The 24,007-nt window shown below is 34.0% G+C and overlaps 1 protein-coding gene across 2 annotated transcripts in view; it reads right to left on the bottom strand.

The window, feature by feature from the left end:
- Positions 1-24,007, bottom strand: part of ZDHHC17 (zinc finger DHHC-type palmitoyltransferase 17) — a 90,389-nt gene that overhangs the window by 26,756 nt on the left and 39,626 nt on the right. For both annotated transcript variants that reach the window (XM_023217954.2, XM_023218011.3), the window contains 6 exons: positions 21,542-21,664; positions 17,726-17,803; positions 16,991-17,135; positions 11,651-11,715; positions 10,833-10,995; positions 4,649-4,774 (listed from right to left, as the gene is read on the bottom strand). In XM_023217954.2, coding sequence (XP_023073722.1) covers positions 4,649-4,774; positions 10,833-10,995; positions 11,651-11,715; positions 16,991-17,135; positions 17,726-17,803; positions 21,542-21,664 — 700 coding nt within the window. The remainder of the gene's footprint in view (positions 1-4,648; positions 4,775-10,832; positions 10,996-11,650; positions 11,716-16,990; positions 17,136-17,725; positions 17,804-21,541; positions 21,665-24,007) is intronic.

Genomic DNA, 24,007 nt, shown 5'->3' with positions numbered 1-24,007 from the left:
ATTAGAAAGTTTTTGCATGTTTCAAGTAATCTCAATCTGAATCATTGTTACCGTTGTGAAGGCATGCAACAGCAGGTGAAATTCATTCATTCAAATTTGCACACTATGTATCAGTATTATTCAAGGTGCTGGTGTCTGTCTTCTGGAGACAGGCATCAAACAATTTTAAATAACTTTGCTAAAATTGTGGAAAATAAGAATAGAAGTTATAGGAGTGGGTTCTATATGGTCAAATACAGAAGACGATACTAACTGCTTAACACATACACTGGCTAGCAAATAGTTCATGAAAAATACCACCCCTTTTTAACAGGTGCACTGATAACCAGAGAGACAAGGACAACTAGAATGACTGAAAGTATAAGAATTTTATCACACAAGGAAATATGAAGATGCTTGCCTGGAGTAGACATTTCAAATGATAAACAGTATATTAAAATCTTAAAATGAGATAAAGAATAAAAGCAAACAATCCATAGGCTCCTAGAGTCCACTGAATGAAGATATGTGTCTCTGAACGAAGATCAAGGCAGAGTGCTCAACACTCCAGAGGTTATTTCCATTTCATTTCTGTACTGGTCTGGTTGTGAGAAAGTCCATACATGTAAGTATAAAACCTATATAACTCTTCGTAACATCTATCACAATTTTATCTTTACAGCAACCAAAGTTAAGTCTACTGCCTCTTCCATGTAAGAGCCCCTACAAACTTATAGCCAGTTATCAAGTCTCTGTTCAGTTACCTTAGGTCACAAAACTATGTAAGATATTCAAGGCAGGGCACGGTGGCTCATGCCTTTAATCTCAACACTTTGGGAGGCCTAGACGAGAGAATCGCTTGAGCCCAGGAGTTGTAGGGCAGCCTAGGCAACATGGCAAAAACATGTCTCTACAAAAAATACAAAAATTAGCTGGGCATGGCGGCACACACCTGTACTACAGTCCCAGCTACTTGGGAGCCTGAGGTGGGAGGATTACCTGAGCCCAGGTAAGTCAAGGGTCAAGGCTGCCATGAGCCGTGATCAGGCCACTGCACTTCAGCCTGGGCAACAAAATGAAACTCTGTCACACAAAAAGAAAACAACAACAACAACAACAAAACAGCTGTGGTCTAACAAAGCAGAGTATAAACACTGCTTTCCTTACTGAATACTTATCTTTCTAAAAGCTAAGGTTACATTACACATTTTTAGCACCCCTTTCATACTATCAGCTTCCACTGAAATAAGTGGGATTTTTTTTTCATATAAATGACCATGTCTTCCCCAATTTGGCCACTGTAATTCATTTTCTGAACTAAATGTGTAATTTTAACTTAGAGTAATAATTAAACATCAATTTCAGGCTTTAATTTTATGCTGTAGCAAAATAACTAATCCAATTTTTTTTTCTAGTAAGTATGAACTTTGTATCAAGACATTAGAGAAGATTTACTACTCAGAAGAGAGAGAGTGTATGGGCACATAAAATGGTACTATAAAAATATAATGGTGATGCGCTGCTATGTGAGAATCTCTTTTCTCCTATATTTTATAAGGAAAATTTTCAACTATATAGTAAATTTGAAAGAATCACATAGTCAAGTATATACACCACCTAGATTCAGAAGCCCCTTTTTAAATTAAACTTCTTATTTTAGAATAATTATAGATTCACACGCAGTTGTAATAAGTAACACAGATAGATCCTAAATATCCTTTGTTCCACAGTGGCAACATCTAGCATATCACAGTAGCATATCACAACAATGGTAACAGTAGCATATCCCAACCAGGAAACTAACCTTGATACAGTCCAGATACAGAATATTTCCACTACTAAAAGGATTCCTCATATTGCCCTTTTATAGCCAACTTCCCTCCTACTCCCAAACCCCCTCTAAATACTAATTTAAAGATGCCCCTCCAACTTATTAAGACTTATTTAACCATAAATATGCCTGTTTAAAATCCTTTTACTTAAAAAAATCTAAGACATTTTAAAATCATTTTCTAAAAAGACTGTCCCCCTTTCTTTTGTTTGGAGAGAAGGTCTCACTCGGTCACCCAGGCTGGAGTGCAGTGGCATGATTTTGGTTCACTGTAGACTCAACCTTCCGGGCTCAACCAATCCTCCTGCTTCAGCCTCCCTAGTAGCTGGGACTACAGTCACACCACCACACCTGGCTAAAGATTCCCTCTTTATCTGTCTACTAGCACTATCCAAAAATATTTCCCCCCTTTTGGAATGCCATTTTTATTTTTCTTAAAGGAATGACTTTTTAAAATAAAACACGGCCGGGCGCGGTGGCTCAAGCTTGTAATCCCAGCACTTTGGGAGGCCGAGACGGGCGGATCACGAGGTCAGGAGATCGAGACCATCCTGGCGAACACGGTGAAACCCCGTCTCTACTAAAAAAATACAAAAAACTAGCCGGGCGAGGTGGCGGGCGCCTGTAGTCCCAGCTACTCGGGAGGCTGAGACAGGAGAATGGCGTGGACCCGGGAGGCGGAGCTTGCAGTGAGCTGAGATCCGGCCACTGCACTCCAGCCTGGGCGACAGAGCGAGACTCCGTCTCAAAAAAAAATTAAAAAATAAAAAAAAAAAATAACACTATTGAGTCCTAGGTGTCACTATTTTCTTTTTTAGTTTTAAGTATAAAACACACTTCATAGACTAGCAAATCAAAACATGTTAAGGACTGAAACTTTTCCAATGTGACATGGAAAAAGAAAGAACAGTCTACATAATTACAGATGCTTAATCTCACAGGTCCCCTAATCATCGTAATTTTTAAATATATGATGGTTACATTCAACCTTTAAAGATTACTCTCCCAATCATCATAGGTTTTTAAAAGTAACCTTTATAAAAATTTTAATTTTTTTAAAGCTACTAATGAAAAAAAGCAGGAAAAAAACTCCATTTCTGAACTGACCACAATGGTACACCAATGTTAAAATTGCACTAAACTTTTAAAGAAGTTCTTTTTTAAAAAATCACATCCAAACACATAAACCTGATGTATCATTTACTAACGCTAACTTTACATATTAATGCAACATCTAATATTTGTAAGTCATTTATGACTATACACACACACAGGTAAAATAAAATTTCAAAATATTCACATTCAACAAAACGAAAGCACCAACATTGTGGGATTTTCCAAAGTAACACAAGATATTTTTATTACTAGCCTAAAATAAAACAGCCATTTTTCACTCTGTTGAGCAAAACAGCTCTAAATCCTAGAAAACTGAGCAACACAAATCATTTTCTGTATCATATCTAATAATTAAATAGAAGAGTTAACATGACATGCAAAAATTGTTCATTATTCTCAGCCATAGGGCTGAAAACAGCCAAGTTTATAAACTATGAATCTAATTCTTCTAAGTAACGGACCCGGGGACTTCTCAACTGATTAAGGGAGTCCAAACTCCCATAAATAAAGGAGGCAATGCTTTCAAGTGTGCTTCTGTTTATCCCAAATTTGTCTTTTTGCCTTGGTAACAGATAGATCAATATTAACTTTAAATAATCAACATTGCCACTAGAACAGCCTAAAAACAATATACAAAAGATGGTACTCAAGACTTAATGCCACTCAAGTTGTGATTACTGACAAGTTAGCAGACATCTTGACGGTTATTTAGGTACATAAAGAAACTCTAAGGCAGTTAACTTCTTTTTTGTGGGAAATAAGATTGTGCAGAACCTAGACCCCCTCTATGGGGGAAAATATTCTAAATTCTAGTATCATATTATTATAATTAGGCAACAGAGCCAACAGTCATACAATTTAAAACTGAAGGCATATAGATGATCTAAAATGAGGTTTCCATAGGAAAGTCAAGAATATAAGTTCTCTCTCTCTGAAAAAAGGTATACAACATATCACAAAAGAATGCAAAGCTCAAGTTAGAGCTGGAGTTATGAGTAGTTTAAAAAGATGTATTAGAACTAAGCTATTTCACCATTTATTATCATACTAACAAACGAGCGTTCACTAGAAAAACCTTTATTTTTATCTATTACTTTACAAAAGCCCAGTTGAAATAATGAACCAAAATTTACACGAGTAGCCGATGGAGATTTAAATAATTTCATACATACCAATCCTTCTTAATTATTAGACAGCCCCAAAAGGTCACCAACCAGGTAGGTAAGAGCCCTTGGAAACTTTGTTATTTACTTTCATTTATTCCAAGTACAATAATATTTTAAAAATTACATAGAGTAATGCCAAAATTAAAGGCTGTAAATACTCATGCTACGTAAGTGTGCCTATGAATCCTACTTAAAAAATTATATGTTGAAAATTTTCAGCCAGGCGTGGAGGCTCACACCTGTATTCCCAGCACTTTGGGAGGCCAAGGTGGGTGGATCACCTGAAGTCAGGTAAAGTCACCTGAAGTTACCATGGCCAACATAGTAAAACCCCATCTCTACTAAAAAAATACAAACATTAGCTGGGCATAGTGATGGGCACCTATAACCCCAGCTACTCAGGAGGCTGAGGCACGAGAATCACTTTAAACCGGGAGGCAGAGGCTGCAGTGAGCCAAAATCTCGCCACTGCACTCCAGCCTGGGCGACAAGAGCAAAACTCCATTTCCAAAAAAAAAAAAGAAAGAAAAAACAAAATCTTCAGTTATGAGTTTACCTTATCAGCTTTCAGCTTTCTAAGGAAGGACGGATTGTCATATCCTTTTGCTTGCCTTGCCTCTTGTAAGTGGTTGATCATCCACACATTTTTTCTCTGTTTTGCCAAATCAAGTGCTGATTCGCCCTGATAATATAAATGGAAAAACTTCCTATTAAAAATTTAAAAGCAGCCTTAGTTACCTCTAAAGAACTTCTATAAAAATTAATTTACTGCCCTATTAACATTGTTTTGATATTGTGTAAAATAATTACTAAAAACACCTGCATCATTATATATTTCTTATTATGCTTTCCCAAAGAATAATCACAAAATGTATTTTCTCATCATATTCTGTAGATTTTATTTTTGCCTGCATTTTGACATATTAGAGAGCAAATCAAAAAGTAGGTATTTTAGTACCTGCTGGATCAGAGGCTATCACTAAGTTTATCAGTTATTTCATATTCTTTAAAAATTTCATTAGTAATAGTTACTGCTACAAAATACCTTGCTATAATATCAAGTTGCCAGAAATCTCTCAGTTTTATTTCAACAATGATAAGAGTCTTCAGAAGAGAATAGGAAAGAAAAGGAAAAGTCAGTCTCTACTTCTATCACTATTGTACTGGCATTCTTGATTTATATTCATTCACCCATCCAGAAGATTCCAAAGTAAATGAGAAATGATTTTTAAAAATAACAAATTCAAGTTATGAATTTGTATCCCCCTTTAATCCTAAGAAAAAGAATGCCAGGGAATTTACCTGATAGGAATAAAATGTATCAAAGTAAGAAACAAATAAGCATTCCCAATTTTAGGTCTATGCTTCTTTTTGCCTTAACTAATTTAAAATTTAAAATCTTATTTCTCCTTTTGCAAATCAGTCAGACACCTACATTTCCATTCTATTTAATGTCTTCCACTATCCACTTCTTCCAACAGAAAAGTGAAACTTTAAATGCTTATCAAAGTTTCAAGAATGTAAAGATGAATATTCAAAATTACTTTTAAAAAGTAAAACACACTGAAATTTTATTTCCAAAAACAAAGTCAAAAAGAATAAAGCCATAAAGAGCCTTGGGGTGCCTTATTTATGAGGAATGATTACTTATCAAGTATAGGGTTTCTTTTTTTAATATTAAAAAATAAAAATAAACAACAAAATAAAACACACCACTGCCACCAACAGCAACAACTATTACAAAACAACAGTAACAACAAAAAGCCCAATCAATCCTTTAACATAAAGATCAATGGTATTTAGTAAGAAATGGGCTAATCTAGGAGTCTTCCACAAATAGGGATATTTACTTTAAAATATTGCCTACCTATTCCAAAATTCCATCACCTAAGTTGTCAGAACCAACTAATTAATCCAAACTATAAAGATTACCTGAATAAAAGCAATCCCTTGGGTAACAACTCCCCGGGAATATCCTGCAGTTGCCTCGGTCCAGCTGAGCATCCCTTCCACTAGAGGGCCATGTGACACCTAAGGATTGCCTAGACAAAAAGATTGAGGGAGCTTTAAAATATCTTTCAACTACTCCTCTAGTCATCTAACTATTTTTATATAGTTATTTTATTCAGCTGGTAAAATAAACACTCAATTCATTTAAGGTAGTATACTGAAACCAGGGTTCTGAGTTAAGTCTGTATTTATTTGATCACTCCATGTCTCAGCCAAAATAATAAATAATACTAACAATAGCAACAACAGCAAGCATTTACATGGAGTAATTATAGACTATGTAACTGTTAATAAAAGAAAGTATTCAAAAGTTTTGGTCAGATAAACATTATGGTTGGGGGTAAGATCACTCAACATTTCACCTATGTAAAGTTGAATTTCATTGTCAAAATTAAAAAAAAAATTTCCTTGGAGACCATCTAGGTCAGGTATTTAAGAGGTAACACAAAACTGTTTTCTAAAAACAGTCTCTTACCTCATTTCAAGAAACTATAAAAGAGGTCTTTCAATACGTTAACGAACAGAGCTCAGTAATTTTACATTCTGTACAAGCTAAAAACTATGTCTTTTGATAAGTTTAGAAAGAAAAGATTATAACTGCTTGGGCAGCACTCAGAGATTAACTGTTCCTCCCAAACTCAATTCATCTAAATTTATCAGTATAACCAAAAACATATGCTAAGGATTATTATTTTTTTAATCACAAATGAGATACTACCACAAAAGGGATTACTGGGTAAGGCCATAATTGTGTTTTGTTTCCTATTCTCAGTATTCCAAATCACTTGTTTCCCCTGTTGTTGCTTTACAAGAAGAGATTTAAATTTATTTCATGTAGCTATTATCTATGGGCTTGGTTCTTAAAGTCTTTTGAGTCTTTTCTGATGAAAGCCACTTTTCTTCTTCCCAGAAGAATGCTGATACACGTAACTGTTTTTCAATAATTTCAGGGATCCATGGACTCATACCTTCCCCAACCAAAGTCCACTGGGGGGACTCCAGATAAAAAAAACCTAGGGTATACAGCTATTCCTGATCCTTCTAAAGATGAAAACAGCAATTTTAAAGTTACCTATCATTTAGTATAAATTGTCTTTAAAGTAAGTTCTATCTTATTTTGATAAAGGAACATTTGTTTATACATGAAAAGAACTGAGCAACTAATATGTAAAGGTAAATCTCTAGTTAATATAAAGAAAGATTTCTAAGAAACTTATATATAGAAAATAGGTATTTTAGAGAAGGGGGATCTTACAGAATTATTATAACACAAAGTGTAATTTTTCATATTCTTTGAAAAATATAACTTTTTATAGCTATTAAAGCCATAGCCAGATTTGCAGGCTGCATCTTCTTGTTATAATCCATTATTATCAACAAGATTCTTTCTTAAGACTTAAAAATGGAAAAATATATAGGTATAAATAAATTTGGTTAAATTCCTGGACAAATATTCTAGGTATTTTCTTAAATAAATGTCTCCTTTTCAAAACTGGCAGCACTTTAAGTTTACTTAATTAGCTTAATAGTTAACACAGCTAAAAGACACCACTACAAATTAAATATTACCAAACAGAACCAATTCCTATCACCTTCACCACAAAAAGTACTTCTCCTTCAGTCTTCACAATCTCAACATGTGATATCACAAGATGCTCGGTTACCGAAAACAAAACCTGAATCATCAATGATGGTTTCTTTTATCCCTATACTTAATCTACCTTCTTATTTCTACTTTAAAATATCCTCTCCAAATGCAGTCACTTCTCTCTACCTCTACTCCTCTGATCCTAGGCTAAGCTAACATTATCACTTGTCTGATTTATTGCAACAGTCTAACTGATCTCCATCTTTTCCATTTGCTTAACTCTTCAATGCATTCTCCATACATCAACCAAAGTAATGTTTAAAAAATATTTAAAACAAAAAGCAGATCATATCATCAGCCTACATAAATCCTTTCAACTGTTTCCCATGACTGAGAATACAATTAAAGCTCCTTATCATTGCATTGCATGATATAGCACCTGCCTTTCTCCAAGTGACTTCACCACCTTGCTCACTGTACTCTGGCCACACTGTCCTTATTTCTGCACCTCAAACATGGCAATCTCACTCCTGTTTAAGACCTCGCACTTGCATGTTCCTCTACATGGGAAGTTTTTTCCCATGTATCTCTGTATAACTGATCCCTTCTCATTACATAATTCTGAAAGCAAATGTCATCTCCTCAGAGGCATTCCCAAATCACTCTCACCGGATGTGGTCCTTCCATCCCAGTCACTCTATCACATTTGCCTTTTATTATTATTCACTTATTGGCTGTTTCCTCAACAGAATGTTATGTTCTGAAAGAATAGGGACCTTATTTGTCTTGAACACTGTGACTCCCCACCACCCACCACTGAACAAGGATTTGTTAAATGAATAAATACATGGTTTCTATTAGAAGGTGTTGACTTAAGTATGTTGGGAATGCCTCTGAGGCAGATCCCCATTTTAAGAAAAGGCATTTGATACTCATTTCATCTTTTTAATTATATACAAAGTGCTTTTAAAACAAAAATCTACTTTGTCACCAGTGTAGATACAGGTAATTTTTCTCCTGAAAGTATAAATGTTCCCTGAGCAAATATAATAAATTCCATTTATTTTCTTTAGAAGTACTATCACTCCAGAAGCTACCAGGGAATTACATGAAAAAAATTTTTTGTCAACAGCCAACCTTGATTACATGTGACAGATAAAGTTTAAACATTAATAAAAAAACATAACTAGAAAAAAAAATTGAATTTAAATAAAAGCTTTAAGGTATAATAATTAGCTCAATTACAGACACTGTAGACTCTGGAAAGTATTCACATGAACTACAATAGTTAAGGAAGCTACATTCTATTTCATTGTTTCTTGGTACCAAATAACTCTTGTGCCTGAGCTATAAAACATTAAAAATACAGAGTTCAAAATCATTTAAATAATTTTAAATATCTCTACTCTTACCATTAACTTTCTGTTGAAATTTGCTGTATTCATTTTACTAAGAGTAATTTAAAAGTTTATGCAATGGCTAATGAGAAGTACAAGTCTTCATTATTTACTTGCAAAGACACTGAATTTAAAAACCATTCCTCAAATCCCAATGACTGTGACTGAATTTAACCTAATTTTATATGAACAGAAAATATACTTTTAAAAGCTCTAAAAACGTACAACACTAGTTTCAAACTCCAGAACTGTGTAGTCATTTTACTGTCATAATTCTTTGGTATTACTGTAATTTCTATACACTGATATGGCTATTGACAGAAGGTCTACAGAGTCTTACTATTTGCCAAACTAAAATTAATCCTGTTTTTTCAATAATACTAAGTATCTTTAAATGTATTCCTCGCAAATGATCACCTTAGGAATAGCTGTCTGGTAGCAACGAGAAAAAAAGTAGTAACACTCTAATTCAGATAATAAAACATGAGGTACTCTCACATGATTTTCTTATAGGTGTATTGATCATGTTTAGTCAAACTTCTCTTTTCTTAACCTTCAGACCTGGGGTCAGCTAATTTACTCATTCCAGTGTTATAAACTTTTAAGAGCATCCTGTTTAAAGACATTTAAAAGGCAAACATTTCTTTCTCTATAATTTCTGAAGTGGCAGAGAGGTATCCTAGCAGTCATGAAAATTACCTTCGGTAAAACTCAAGACTACATAAATCTTCATTTACTCAGTCAATAAATACCTAGAGTGCCCACTGAATATCAGGCACTATGATATGCTGACTTTCTTCTTTCCCTATGTTTAGTGGCAGATACGAAACTATTCTGATCACTTTTGTTAGGGACAAGAAGACTTGAAATTTTTTTAAAAGGAAAGAAAGAAAAAAATACATTATTTTATCAGTATCTTACAGTTTCCAATATTAATTTACTTTTAAGTAAATGTTTGTAATTAGACTATTTCTAAAAATTGATAAGCTTAATAAATTATGCTCTATAAAACTAGTCAGTAACTGAATCAAGGAAGAACAAACTATTCATTGGAACATAAACAGATACCCTGATCCAGCAGGAGATAACCTACTTTTTGATTGGCCATTTCAGATTAGTATGTGTCTTGAACCCCCTTCATATTTAATTAGCACAAATCCCTTAGAAATTTAAGAAACATAACTCAGAAAATACCATAAATTATAGTCAAAATTAAAGAACATTTGTCAATGGGTACAGTTATGAATGCACATTATTAAAAGATGCTGTTTAAAGTAATTTTACATAACAAGTTCATTGCTGAAAGACATGGTGGATCCTGAAGCTTTAAAAGTGAAAAGAAATAACCAAAATTTGAGACTAGCAATAGAATCTTATTGCATGTATTAATAAAATGTTTACTGATTTCTAAATGTTTTGAGAGTAATTGTTAATTGTGCTTGGCTCTTAAATAATATTGTAGCTTTTCCTGTATTAGTTCACCATGGTGGAGTGGGGGTCCTCCTATAAACACCATAAAGGCATTTATCAAATTTAAATCTCTTGACCTTTTAAAAAATAAGACAATAAAATAACCAAGTCAAAGAATTACAAAAATTTATTATGCATAATGTGGTTTAACTATAAACTTTTACTGAAGAAGTTTCTTTCAACTCTGATAGTCTATGAAAAACTTGTTTTATTACAGAATTCATATATTAGTAGCCACATTTCATACAGTATTATCAATATAGAATATTTTTTACCTTGATATTCTGGGCATCAACATTAGCTCCAGCTTCCAGAAGAAGGCTAATGACTGTGGTATTCCCTGCTAGTACTGCCCAATGCAGAGCAGTGTTTTTGTGATACTTGTCACCAAGGTTAACTGAAACATTGAATGTTAAAAGCAATCTAGTTGGATCCACACTGAAAAGGAAAAAACAAACAAACAAACAACAACAACAACCCTAATTTCAATTATAGAAATCATTACAAATACTAAACTGATTATGCTTAAAGTAGCATTCCATTTTGGAACACTTCTATTTTAACCTACTCAACAACTTTACAATCAATAATGACAATATTCTAATATGAAGTATTAAGTATGTACGACACCATATAAAGTAATGTATTAATAGTTTCAGGGAATAAGCAACTTGTCCTGACATTTTCTATTTTTGACTTAGAAATGGATGTCATTAATACGTATACAATTAAAGAATAACATTTTTTTAAATTTAAATTTGGAGTCTTCCAAAAGTAATCTAAGACAACTTACTAATTAATACAGTAAATTTGTCAATATGTAAATCACATGAAAAAATTAATCACTTTTTAAAAAAAGAGAACTTCCTTGCTTAGAAATTGTTAAAAGAGAAATAGATTAAGGAAGCTCTAATCACTGAGGGAGAGATAGCAGAGACACCAAAACATCCAAAATGGTAATTTATGTATACTATAGTCATAATAAAAATTGTAAATATTAGTGAGTATAGTACTAACTGCTTTTTCCTCTCTCTTACTTCACATTGTATTATGCCGAAATGGCCTGAATAAGTTTTTTATAGTCATTACATACCTATGTGTTCTATATGCTGCCCACATTAAAGGCGTCATTCCATTCTGATCCATCATATCTACATCCTGATAAAGTAAAAAGAAAAAAGTCAGACAGGTAAATTATAAGTTCATAACCAAAGCTGCTTGGAAAAATCTAATCTATATATAACAGGAGAAGCAAATATAATACTACTCAATCAAGGATAAATGTATGAAACTTTCTCTTTCTTAACTTTAAAATAAAACTCTTGTCACTATATACTCTAGTTAACATATATCATGCTTTTACAGTATTCCCTTTTAAGATATTTTAATCAGACTTTCAATGTTTCACATTTAAAATTCTTAACCTCTTCTGACCTTTCAACCACAAAAGACAGGTTAAGTGATTGAAGTTTGTGAAAAACTTGTTTACACTAATGCATAAGAGAGAATGACAAAACTATTTATTCTTAGGCATTTCAAAACAAAAAATAAAAAGAACTGACATTTTAATATACTTAAAGTTTTTATTGTTACACATGTACATTTTTAGAGTTAAATGACTCTGCAGTTTGTGGGGAAAAGCAACACACTAAAGCAATCCCCCTGCCTTCCCACAATTTTCACCATTTTTCGGCTCATTATTTTGGTATTTACCTCCACATCTTGAAATAAGATGTCTGAATTGCTACTTCTTGATTTTTCAGTTTCAGGCATTATTTTGAAACTCCTTAGTATAAAAAATGTGAATTTTTCTCTTTCCTCTCTGCTACATCACAAAAACTCGCCTTTCCTATCCTTTCCTCTCAAGAGATCTACTGTAATTCTGGTTAATATAAACATTTAATACTTGATATGTATTATTAGAAATATGCATAAATACTATTCCGTCAAACCATGTAATAAGTCACTATTTTTCCTCTTTTACTCAATTTTTTTGCTTTCCCTGGCACCATCTTTTCCCCACTCTTGCTTAGTTTTTAGCAAATTATAACTAAAACTTCCACCTATTAAACCAAAACTCTTTCCTAGTTATCTAATTCTCTTTGTGCAAGACTTTCTGATGTATCAGGGACTCTTATCAGTTTCACTGCTCTGAAACTACCTCTCCTAACCCACTCCATTCTGAACTGATTATCCTCTATGCCTGAAACATCTGTCTCATTAACCTGGAGTACTTTGAAAATAAAAATCATCTCAAATCAATCTTTATATTCTCAGTGTCCAGCAGAGTAGATGATCAAAAACCATTTATTAAAGGAAAAGACATGCTTATCTATCTACTTTTCTAGGCTTGGCTTTAGAATAAGACATGGTTTTGAATTCCTAGCTCCATCACATGCTATGAGATTGTAGGCTAAATTACTTTAATTCTTAGTCTTAGCTTCCTCATTAAAAAATGTGAAATACAAATAACTTCATAAGACTTCTGTGAAGATTAAATAATGTGTGCAAACCATCTAGTCAACAGCCAAGAATATAATGGATATTCAATAAATACTAAGTTTCTTCTTCCCTACCCCATCTCCCATTCCTGAATTACATTAAGCAAGCAGTTCTAATTCAAGTTGTATTACCTAATTTACCAATCAGTGGAGAGAGGAGACAGTTACAGTAAGCACAATGTAAAAACACTATCTCTATGCAGCAGTTCTCTGTGAGCCACTGTTAGCGATGGGAATATGTCTCAAATGTGAACATTATCCAAGCATATTGAAGAAAAAAAATCTGAGAACCACTACATCAGATAAGTAAAGCACTTCCTTGGATGTCATTAGCTTTAGTCACTCACCATGCATACTGTAACAGAATGTTATGCCTTATCCATTACAAATCCATTTCTGGATTTACTTTAATAGTGTTGTCAGGAATATCTTCTGCAACCTCACTCAACATTTCCAATATGCAAGTTTATTTTTTAAAATAATCCTGTGACTTAAAAAAAAAGTTTTCTGAAGAAACAACAAACTTCCTTATTTCTTATATGAGAAGTAACTATTGTGACTTCTTTTACTCCTAATTTCCGTAGTTTGAAGAAAGCTCAACCAAATTTCAGGTCTAATTAAAGCAAGCATGTAAATTCTTGTTTAAGTTTCTTCTTCTTCTTAGTTGTCTTTTCATATCCTTTTTAAAAACTGATAGTATTAAAAATATCAATAAATAAAAAAATGTAAAATCATGGCACATCTCTAGAGTACTAAAAGAAAAATGAAATTCAACCTTTTCTCTCTTTGGGTCGGGATTTAAAACTTGGTACTTCTTTTCCAAGTTCAGCCTGGACGTATGGGTATTCTCTATTAGGAAGAATTAACAAGCCCAGATCAAAAGCTTATGGGAATTCCATGATCAACAGGGCTCCATAACTTAGCATTCCCCTTTTTCTCCTGAAAATCATCCAAAAGAATTGGTAGTGAGCACTAAATATATTTAACAATATAACTAAAACAAAACAATTGTGAAGAATAGAATGACAAAACTGAATGAAAATGTTATATACCCTAACGATATAAAATTGATATAATTAACAAAAAAATGGGAAAATGGAAAAAGGTTGAAATGAAAATATGCTGAGAGCCTCATCTATAGTAGCCATGAATCAAAGAAAATTATCTAAAGCTGAAAAATCAAGTAATAGAAATGTAGTAAAAATTTATCAGAACATAGTTAACATTAAGAAAAACAATATTATTGACTAAAGTTGGTAAAAGAGAAATGGAAGAAGAAATAAAAATATGCTAATTTTATTACTGCTTATAATTAGGAACTACATAATCAGAACTAATAAAATTTGAGCAACCATCTGACTGGAGAGAGAGAGAAACTGTGTGACTATCTGAGGAAAGAATATACCAGCATAAGAAACAGCAAGCAAAAGGCCCTCAGACAACATCAAGTCAGAGTTGCTGAAAAAGTAGCAAAAAAACTAGTGCAGTTAAAGCACAGTGATGACAGGGAGATGGCAGAAGTGGAGCTCAAGAGGTATCCAGGGGCTAAACTGCACAGTGCTGTAGCACAGAGAAAAACTTTGGGCCCTTACAGTATGATGCAATACACATTGGAAGAGTGTCTTTTACAATATATTAGTGTATACATGTTGAGTATCCTTTATCTAAAATGCTTGGTACCAGAAGTGTTTGAATATGTGTTTTTTTTCATATGTTGAAATATTTGCATATATATATAAAAATATTGAGAATGGGACAAAAGTCTAAATGTGAAATTCATTCATCTTTCATATACACCTTATACACACAGCCTGAAGGCAATTTTATTCAATATTTTAAATAATTTTGTACATGAAACGGTGTGTGTACAATGAACTATCAGAAAACAAAGGTGTCAGGGGTGGAATTTTCCACTTGTGGCATCATGTTGGCACTCAAAACGTTTGGATTTCGAAACATTCTGGATTTTCAGATTACAGATGTTTAATCTGTACATGGAGTAAAATCTCAGAAAATATACACTACATGATTAAAGGAAGTAACCTCAGCGAGATGGCCAAGGGAGAGGTGAGATTTCATTTTCTAAGTCATATTCTATTATGCTTGAATATTTCATAATAAACATGTATTATCTTTGTGTGCATAAAAAAAATTTACTCATGAAAACAAAACTATTTCTCAGGCATTTATCATCATCATCATCATCACCATCATGCATTTTTTTGTACCAAAAGCACTGTGACAGGTAGAAATCCTGCCCTCTGAGAATTTTATAGCCTATCTACTATATTAGAGGTTACAAAGATTAATGAAATCATCCAAACTCTAAGATTAAAAAAAAGACCATGAAGACTCAAAAATGTATACTACCTCTCTTTCCCAGTTAAAAACTGAAAGAAAAAAAGTGAACGTGTATTGTAGATTTATTCTGCAATATGGAAGGCCACTAAAGACCCTGTGATGTGCTATAGCACCATTTACTGCTTCAACCTTTGTTCTGGAAAAAACTGCAGAATAACAAGAATAACCTCCTATAGCAGTTGCTCTCCAGAGATGGCCCCCCATAAACCTGGCCTCTTGGTATTCACATCCTTGTGTGGTCCCTTCCCACCGTTGATTATGGCCCTGTTAACTCACTTTAAGTGACAGAAAGAAGAAAAACTGTTGCTGTGTCAGTTCAAGACCTAAGACTTAAAAAGGCAAAACAGCTTCTACTTTTGTTCTTTTGGGAGCTCTAAGCCAATATGTAAGAAGTCTAGTTTCTCTGCTGGAAAGACCACATGGACTGGTATTGAAAAGTAGAAGTTCTGACACTACATAGAGAAAGAAAGAGGTCTTGCTGCCCCAGCCTCCCAGTTAAGCAGTTTGTAGCCGTTCCTATCAAGTCACAAGATATGTGAGCCAATCTTCCAGCTCAGTCAAGTCCCCAGACAACTCTACCCACCAGTCATTTCACCAGCCAAGGAGAAAAACCATCCAGTCAAGCCCACAAAATTGTGAGACGTATTAATTGGTTGGTATTGTTCTTAAGCCATTAGATTTTGGGGGTAGTTTTTTTAACACAGCAATAGGCAATAACTCCCCTCCCCTTCCAGCAATTAACTTAATCGGTCTATGCCTCTTTTCCTAAACTATAATGCACAACACAACTGCCACTGCTTGAGACTGCCAACAACAAATACTGCAAAGCCTTCATTAAAAGAAATAGTATTCAAATTCTAAATCTGCATATAATTTTAAATTAACAATAAATACATGTTGATAGCAACACATTAAATACATCTATCTTAGTAATTCTTATGATGAGATCCTTATTTATAAAACTAATGTTCAAATATAACCAGAAAAAACACATGAAAGAAAAACTGAGTGACATTACTTTTAACAAAATACATTTATTACAAAAACATGATTATACAAACTGGTAATATTTAATGTGATTATGGTCACTGCACATTCAAGAAAAATCAGGAACAACCACTTAAAATGTGATGTTTTTCTGATAAGAAGCAGCATTATCTTATACAACAGAAACTGATTTTTAAAAATGTATCTGTCTCAAAAGATATTTAATATAGAAAATAACCAATAAATAAGTTCAAAAAAGTTTAGATGAATTCAGATGATACATTCAAAATACATAATGAAAAAATAGATACTTATATTTTCTCTCTTAATTTCTGAGCTTTATCTCCATCACTTTTGGAAATAAAAATCCCAACTTAATCATTATCTGGTTCATGATTTTCGTGCTGACTTTTATGTTAGGTATATTAAATATCTCCATATCAAACTAACTATATTTATGTTCTTCATTCATCAGAAAGTGCTATTTAAATATCAACAGGTTGTTACATATGCAACACCAATAATATTAGGCATTTAAACTATGAAGAACATCTGATTAAAATCCATACCGAGATTTTTTTTACCTGTCCTTTTGCTATGAGATAAGCAACAATTGAGGTATGTCCAAACTGAGCAGCCAGATGAATACAGCTACATCCTTCTCCATCAATCAATGAAGGATCTGCACCATATTTCATTAGTTGCACAACCATGGATAGATGGCCTTGTCTAAAACATAAATGAATAAATACTTAGATATATAAAGTTATTTAAAACAGGATCCTCTGGAAAGAGCTTTTTTAAATAAGATATGGTGGAAAGATTACATATGTATTTTGAAAAGTTATTTTAAAATAGATACATGTCAAAACACATTTAGGATTTTATGGTTCTTAAAAGTCTTAACTAGATTAACAGTCTGGAAATGTATGGAGGTACTCATAACTTACTTAATATATAGTAAATAATTACTATATTCTATTATGTTCATTCTAATAGTATCTCAATCATTCCAAGAAATGAGCTAATTCTTTCATTGTAAATACATATATGCTGCAAAACTATTACATTTAGAAAGCCAAAGTTTAACCCAATCTTATAACTAACTGAATTAATATCAGCATGGCCAGGGAAACTTTGGACAATAAACTTTTGCTTCTTTACAGGTAATATTTCACAATAAAACATTAGCATATAAATGATATTAACTAAAAGCATAATAAGCTCTCCTATTCATTTTAGTGTATCATTTTTTTAAGTTGTTCATTTATATACTAATAAAGGAACCAAAGGAAAAAAATCCAGAAGCAAATTTAAACCTTGTGGCCCAGTGCAATGGAGTTGAATTCAGGTCTCCTCCAAGTTGATCCACAATAGCACCTTTCGAAATATAGTATCTATAAGACAAAATTTATAATAATTTAAGTAACTTTCATTTTCAATTTTAAGAAATTATGTGAAAAACAAGTAAATATATGTTTTCCATTTCAGATCTCATGCTAGTTTGAACCTTTGAAAATAAATAATCTTTTGTGGTTGTGTAAAAAACATATTTAGCAGAATTTTATGTCAAATACATCATTTTATTTTGTTCCAGAATAAGGAAAAGAAAAATAACTTTTAAGTTATAAAAAAAAAAAGAATAAAAATGCCAAAAAAAATCACATAAAAAAGAAGGTACTCAAAGAACTACAAAGATTTGAATAGTAGCATATAGAAAATTGAAATTAGAATAGTTGCAGAATAGGCAAGACATGGTCTACCTTGGGTAGCTCAGCTTTTTAAGCCTAACTTCCCTTAAGATTACTGTAGATTAAATCAAACAATATACATATAACATAAAGGTTCTTTACGATGCCTTATTTCTTGTGCCTTTAAAGCCATGTTGCTTGAAAAAGAAATAGCAACTTTATTATTAGATTAGTAAGCTTAATATTAACAGCATAATACCTTTTTTTTGAGAGAGAGAGAGAGAGATAGCATCTCATTATATTGCCCAGGCAGGTCTCAAACTCCTGGACTCTAACAATCCTCCTACTTTGGACTCCCAAAGTGCTGGGATTACAGGAGTGAGCAGCCGCACCCTGCTGTCATAACATCTTGATAACTTCTGAAGTGAACAAGATCTAGCTGTTCATTACAATGCTTTCTTTGGAAATAATCAATGCAATAAATCCTGAATATAAATGATCTAAGGCATATGATATCAAATACTTGACATATGTATACTCTTAAACTGTTCTAAGTGATTATTGCTCTAGATCAGTAATGCATTTACTCTTAATGCACATAGCTTTTAACCTGTGATTATTCATGCTTATTAAACACATTATTCATGTGTTTAATTCAGAAATTTGTGGTTGCAAACAAGTATTTGTTTAATTGGTGCTTTTAAAGCATTATGCAATGAAGGGCCCAATTCCACTATAACATGCAAAATGGTTCAAAGTAACCTAACAAAGTATTTCCAGAATATTAAACTATTAATAATGCAAACATTTAATTATTCCTGAATCCATTTTTAAGGTACTTGGTACATTATATAATGCTGAAAATGTTCTTTGAGAATGGGTAGGCTAGAACCCAAAGAGAAGTAAAGCTCAGCCAAAATAACCACTCTCATAGGAAATCATATTTTATTAAAAATAATAACTGGAATTTTTCTAAAGCAATTTCATCCCCTTCTCTATAGTCAACTGTTCCTGAGATTCATTTTTACTGGTATATGGCAGAATTCAAATCATCACTAGGTCTACGTCAATAAGCAATTTCCAAACTGATTCTAAAGCACAACTTTTTTTTCTGACAAGAGGGAACTTTTCTGCATCCTAAAAAAAGAATAATTTCTATTACTTTTCATTGTAAACTTCTCAGTATTATATTTTTATCACATGTTATTTCTTGTAGCTATAAGACACTAGCTCAAAACTACAAACTTCTGAGATTGCACAACTCTTAATTTTAATCTTGAGCCTCTTTGCTCAATATATTAAGAAGGTTTTATCAAACAATGTTCTGACCGGTACTAATGATCCTAGGTTTTCAGAAGGGACCATCAATGAACAACTGATACCAACAAATATTTGAGAGATAAAACCCAAATAGCTTAAACCTCAAACATCTCTAGAGGGGACACTGATGAAAAGCAAGCCAGAATATTACAAAACCGGACAGGCAAAAGAATCAGACACAATTGTTACCTCCAAAGAAAGCAGTAACTACCTGGGCTGTAAACAGAAACAACGGTTGAAAGTCAATAAATACGCCACAGAAAAATTGTGTTTTCTAGCATATATTCCCACTGAAAGTCAGCAGTTGCTCAGCATCACAAGTAAGTGTTTTACTGACATGGAAGCAATCACGCAGCTGACAGTGCTCGAACGCTTTCTTTGTACACCTTAATGTTAAATCTTAAGATGTTGCTACTCAAGTTTAGAATTATAGTTAAAATTCAAACCCTTTGAGTCCAGATTCATTCTTGTGTCCCTAAACTTCATTACATGATGGCAATTTCTGACTTCAGTGTCAGTCCCATGTTGCTTTTAACATGCAACCATTCTGCGTTTGCCAAGACGTATGTTTAGTGCACCTTTACCATCAAAGTTTGACACTCAGGAAGTAAATTAGAGAACAGCAAGACACTGCACTGAAAATGTAGCAATTCAGGGTGAATTCTTTTACCTGGCATTAATATCCTATTTGTCTCTACACTCTGTGTGTTGCACTTAACTGAACATCTCAAGTAGTTCATTTAGTTCATTTTAGATTTGTGTTATCTGGGCATGGAAGCTCATGCCTGTAATTCCAGCATTTTGGGAGGCCAGGGTAGTTGAACTGCCTGTGCTCAGGAGTTTGAGACCAGCCTGGGCAACACGGCGAAACCCCATCTCTACCAAAAATACAAAAAATTAGGGCCAGGCACAGTGGCTCACGCCTGTAATCCCAGCACTTTGGGAGGCTAAGGCGGGTGGATCACCTGAGGGTGGGAGTTCGAGACCAGCCTGACGAACATGGAGAAACCTTGTCTCTACTAAAAATACAAAAAAAAAATTAGCTGGGCGTGGTGGCACATGCCTATATTTATACAGGTGCATGCCTGTATTTCATTTTCATTTCAACCCTCTGGTCCTTGAATCACTCTAGAAGTCATTTACTATTGGCACATGCCTATAATCCCAACTACTTGGGAGGCTGAGGCAGGAGAATTGCTTGAACCTGGGATGCAGAGGTTGCGGTGAGCCAAGATCGAGCCATTGCACTCCAGCCTGGGCAGCAAGAACAAAACCCCATCTCAAAAAAAAAAAAAATATGACTTGGGCGTGGTGGTATTCACCTGTGGTCCAAGCTACTCGGGAGTATGAAGTGGGAGGATCGCTTGAGCATGGGAGGTGAGGTTGCAGTGTGCCAAGATTGTACCACTACACTCCAACCTGAGTGAGAGAGTAAGCACCCATCTCAACAACAACAACAAAAATTCATGTCTTTCTGTAAATATATTGTGTCCATAGAGTCAAAAGACTACTAAACAAGATTTGCTAAGATTTCCTATCATCTTGACTCTTAGATCTAACTACTTCTTATTAATACTAAACAAACATTAACAGTAATGGATAAAAATCATTTTACACTTGCTATGCAAGTATTCATCAGTTATGCTGGTGTGAACAGTTAAATCAGATTATTATTACCTATTATCATTTCAACTTTCTTTCCTTTTGCTGTTTTCTCCACGGAATCCACATTCGGAATGTGAACACCAAGTTAGGACTGCCTGAGTTCAGGTCCTGACTCCAATCTTTATTAGCTTGGGTCACTGGGTAGTATATTTAAACTGTCTGTGCTTCAGTTTCGCCAGCAGTAGGGCAGTTAACAATTGTTGTATTTTATATGGGGTTATATTAAGAATTAAGAACTAAAGAAAACACATATGGAAAAGTACTCAGTACAGTACTTGGCTAATATAAGCATTCAATATAAGTTAAAAGCAATTTTTCTTTTTCAGAAAAACAAGGTACACAGAATCTATATTCTAAAATCCATGAATTTTAGAAAGTATTAGTTTTTATAACAATTACTTCCATTAATTTTATAACCATAGTTAAGTTTTAATAATTAAAAATAGAGAAAATACATACTTGACTAAGTCTATTCTGTTATTGATGGCAGCCCAATGGAGGAGTGTAACATTTTCTTTGTCCGGTTGCCGCACATCATAACCTGCTTCCACCAGTTCTCGACAGCGTTCATATATTCCATATCTAGAAAAGAAAGAAAATATAGCATTATTATTTAACAAGAAATGTAAAGCTAAAAATAACATTTTGAGACAAAAATAATTCCTCATTTTGATACTAGGAATTAAAATGTATTTCTCAACATAGAATATTACTTTTAAAATGTCAATATTCCAAAAGCTTTTACTAATCCATTTTACAGTTCTAAAATGTCTCACTTATAAGACTGTAAAATCTCACTATACGGAAGAAAAAAGTACCTCAGAAATAAAATTTCAATCGGTAGCTTTTTTTTTTATTTTATTACCATTTATCCCACCAAACTCTTAAGGTAGACTGTAAAAAATACACACAAATTAAAAAATATTAAATATATAAAAATCAGTAACAAGATGCATATAAATGATTCAGAAGAATATCAAGAAGAAAGGATGTTATACAAGCCCCAGTGTGAGAAACACGCGCAACCGTCCATACCCAAAGAATGGACTAAGAGGCACGAAGAATGGCGAAAGTGAGACTTAACAGCAGTCTTACAGTAACAGGTGTCTGGCAGGCAGGCACACCCAGGGCACCTACAGCAGGCAATTTATCTCCTAGCACACAAGTCCTTCCCCTAGTTCCTCACTGGTCGAGTACTATGGGGTTACAATCCTCCCAGATGTTGCTTAAGTTCTATTATCCCCTTTACCCCGTCCTTTTTCATGCTTAAGTTTTGATTTCACAATAATGAAGCTTTCTTCCCTTTTATGGGCTGACCCCTCCTCTACATTCTGTTAACTTATTGTGACCTACTAGGTGCATGAGCCATGTAATTTGTTACATTCGCAGGCTGGCAGTCAGTGCTTAGATTTATCATGCCTTGAAAATGGACCATTTAAAATGTTTTCTCACAAATTCCCTTCTCTTTTCTACTTAATTCTTTTGGTTTAATTTTCATTTGAACCCTTCTGGTCCTTGAATCACTCTAGAAGTCATTTACTATCTTCCTCATAGGAGAGAGAGTCTAATTTGGCTTTTAATAGTAGCAGGTTATTTTGCTGGTAATTTGTTTATTAATAGCTGTTTCAATTAATCTCTATGCTAGTCCCCTCACACAAAGGATAACACAACATCCCACTGCTGTTAAGACTTCTGCCACAATTGAGAGAGATGTAAGGACTGAAGCTACCATGCCTTTCCATTTTCCACACCAACCTTCTAGCCAACCTGTAAATGGGTCATCAATTCCAGCATTCTCTGCCAGCTCGTTGGCTAGAGATGTTAAACCTTGTAAAGCTTTTGTGATGATCCTATCTGGGGCATTATTGTTGGGAATAAAAGTACATTTCCCACCCAGCATCACACATACACCCTTTTTCCTGCTAGTATCATGATTAATGCAAGCCGGTTTTTCCAGGCCATTCGGTTGGTGGTATCTAACTAGCTAGTCACCCTTTTGAGGGCATCCCAAGTATAATTGACAAATCTATTGATTATAATAGATGGAGTTAATGCAATTCACATTCTTACCTATAGTTGACCACCAGAAGAGTGCTGATTCAAACCCAGCAGCTATTTGGTTTCGGACCTTAAATTCATTATGCAACCCCTAGGGACTCCTATCAAGTCAACATAGATATAGTGGAATTAAAAGAATTTGTCAAATCTCTCCGGTTTTGGTGGCCATCTGTATTTTTGGGTATCTTATGGAATGCCAGGGTGAAGGGAATGGCCAATTGGATTAAAGCACAAGTCCCGGTCCAACTGGAAGGTAACAAGTTACAGAGGTTCCTTTTCCCACCATACCACCAGACATCAGCCCAGGCTATATGGAGAGCTGAGTAATTACCATTGCCTCACCAGTGGCGTTTATGATGTGGGTATAAGTTGAGAATTCTCCCACAGGCTTACTGAACTCTGCCCCTTCCCTAGAGAGGCAAGACGAGTGGTTCATATTCCCTATAAAGAACGAGGGGATAGCTCTGGGATCTGACCTCCACAATGCGGGAAAGGACAATGACACTCTGAACAAAATCATCTAAGACAAAGCCTGTTTTATAATAAATATCTCATGTAATTTTTTTATTGAGACAGGGTCTCACTCTGTCACTGAGGCTGGAGTGCAGTGGCGCAATCATAGCTCCCTGTAATCTCCACCCCCAGGGCTCAAGCAATCCTCCCACTTTAGCCTCCCAAGTAGCTGGGACCACAGGTGTGCACCACCACGCTTGGCTCTTTTTTTGTATTTTTAGTAGAGATGCAATTTCACTATGTTGCTCAGGCTGGTCTTGAACTCTTGGGCTCAACCGATCTGCCCACCTCAGCCTTCCCAAGAGCTGGGATTACAGGTGTGAGCCACCGTGCCTGGCCTCATGTAATTTATTG

Source organism: Piliocolobus tephrosceles, chromosome 10 (assembly GCF_002776525.5).
Source record: "Piliocolobus tephrosceles isolate RC106 chromosome 10, ASM277652v3, whole genome shotgun sequence".
In the NCBI taxonomy this organism is placed as follows: domain Eukaryota; kingdom Metazoa; phylum Chordata; class Mammalia; order Primates; family Cercopithecidae; genus Piliocolobus; species Piliocolobus tephrosceles.
The sequence above is the reverse complement of the archived record's forward strand: the minus strand, read 5'-3'. Positions and strand labels throughout refer to the sequence as shown.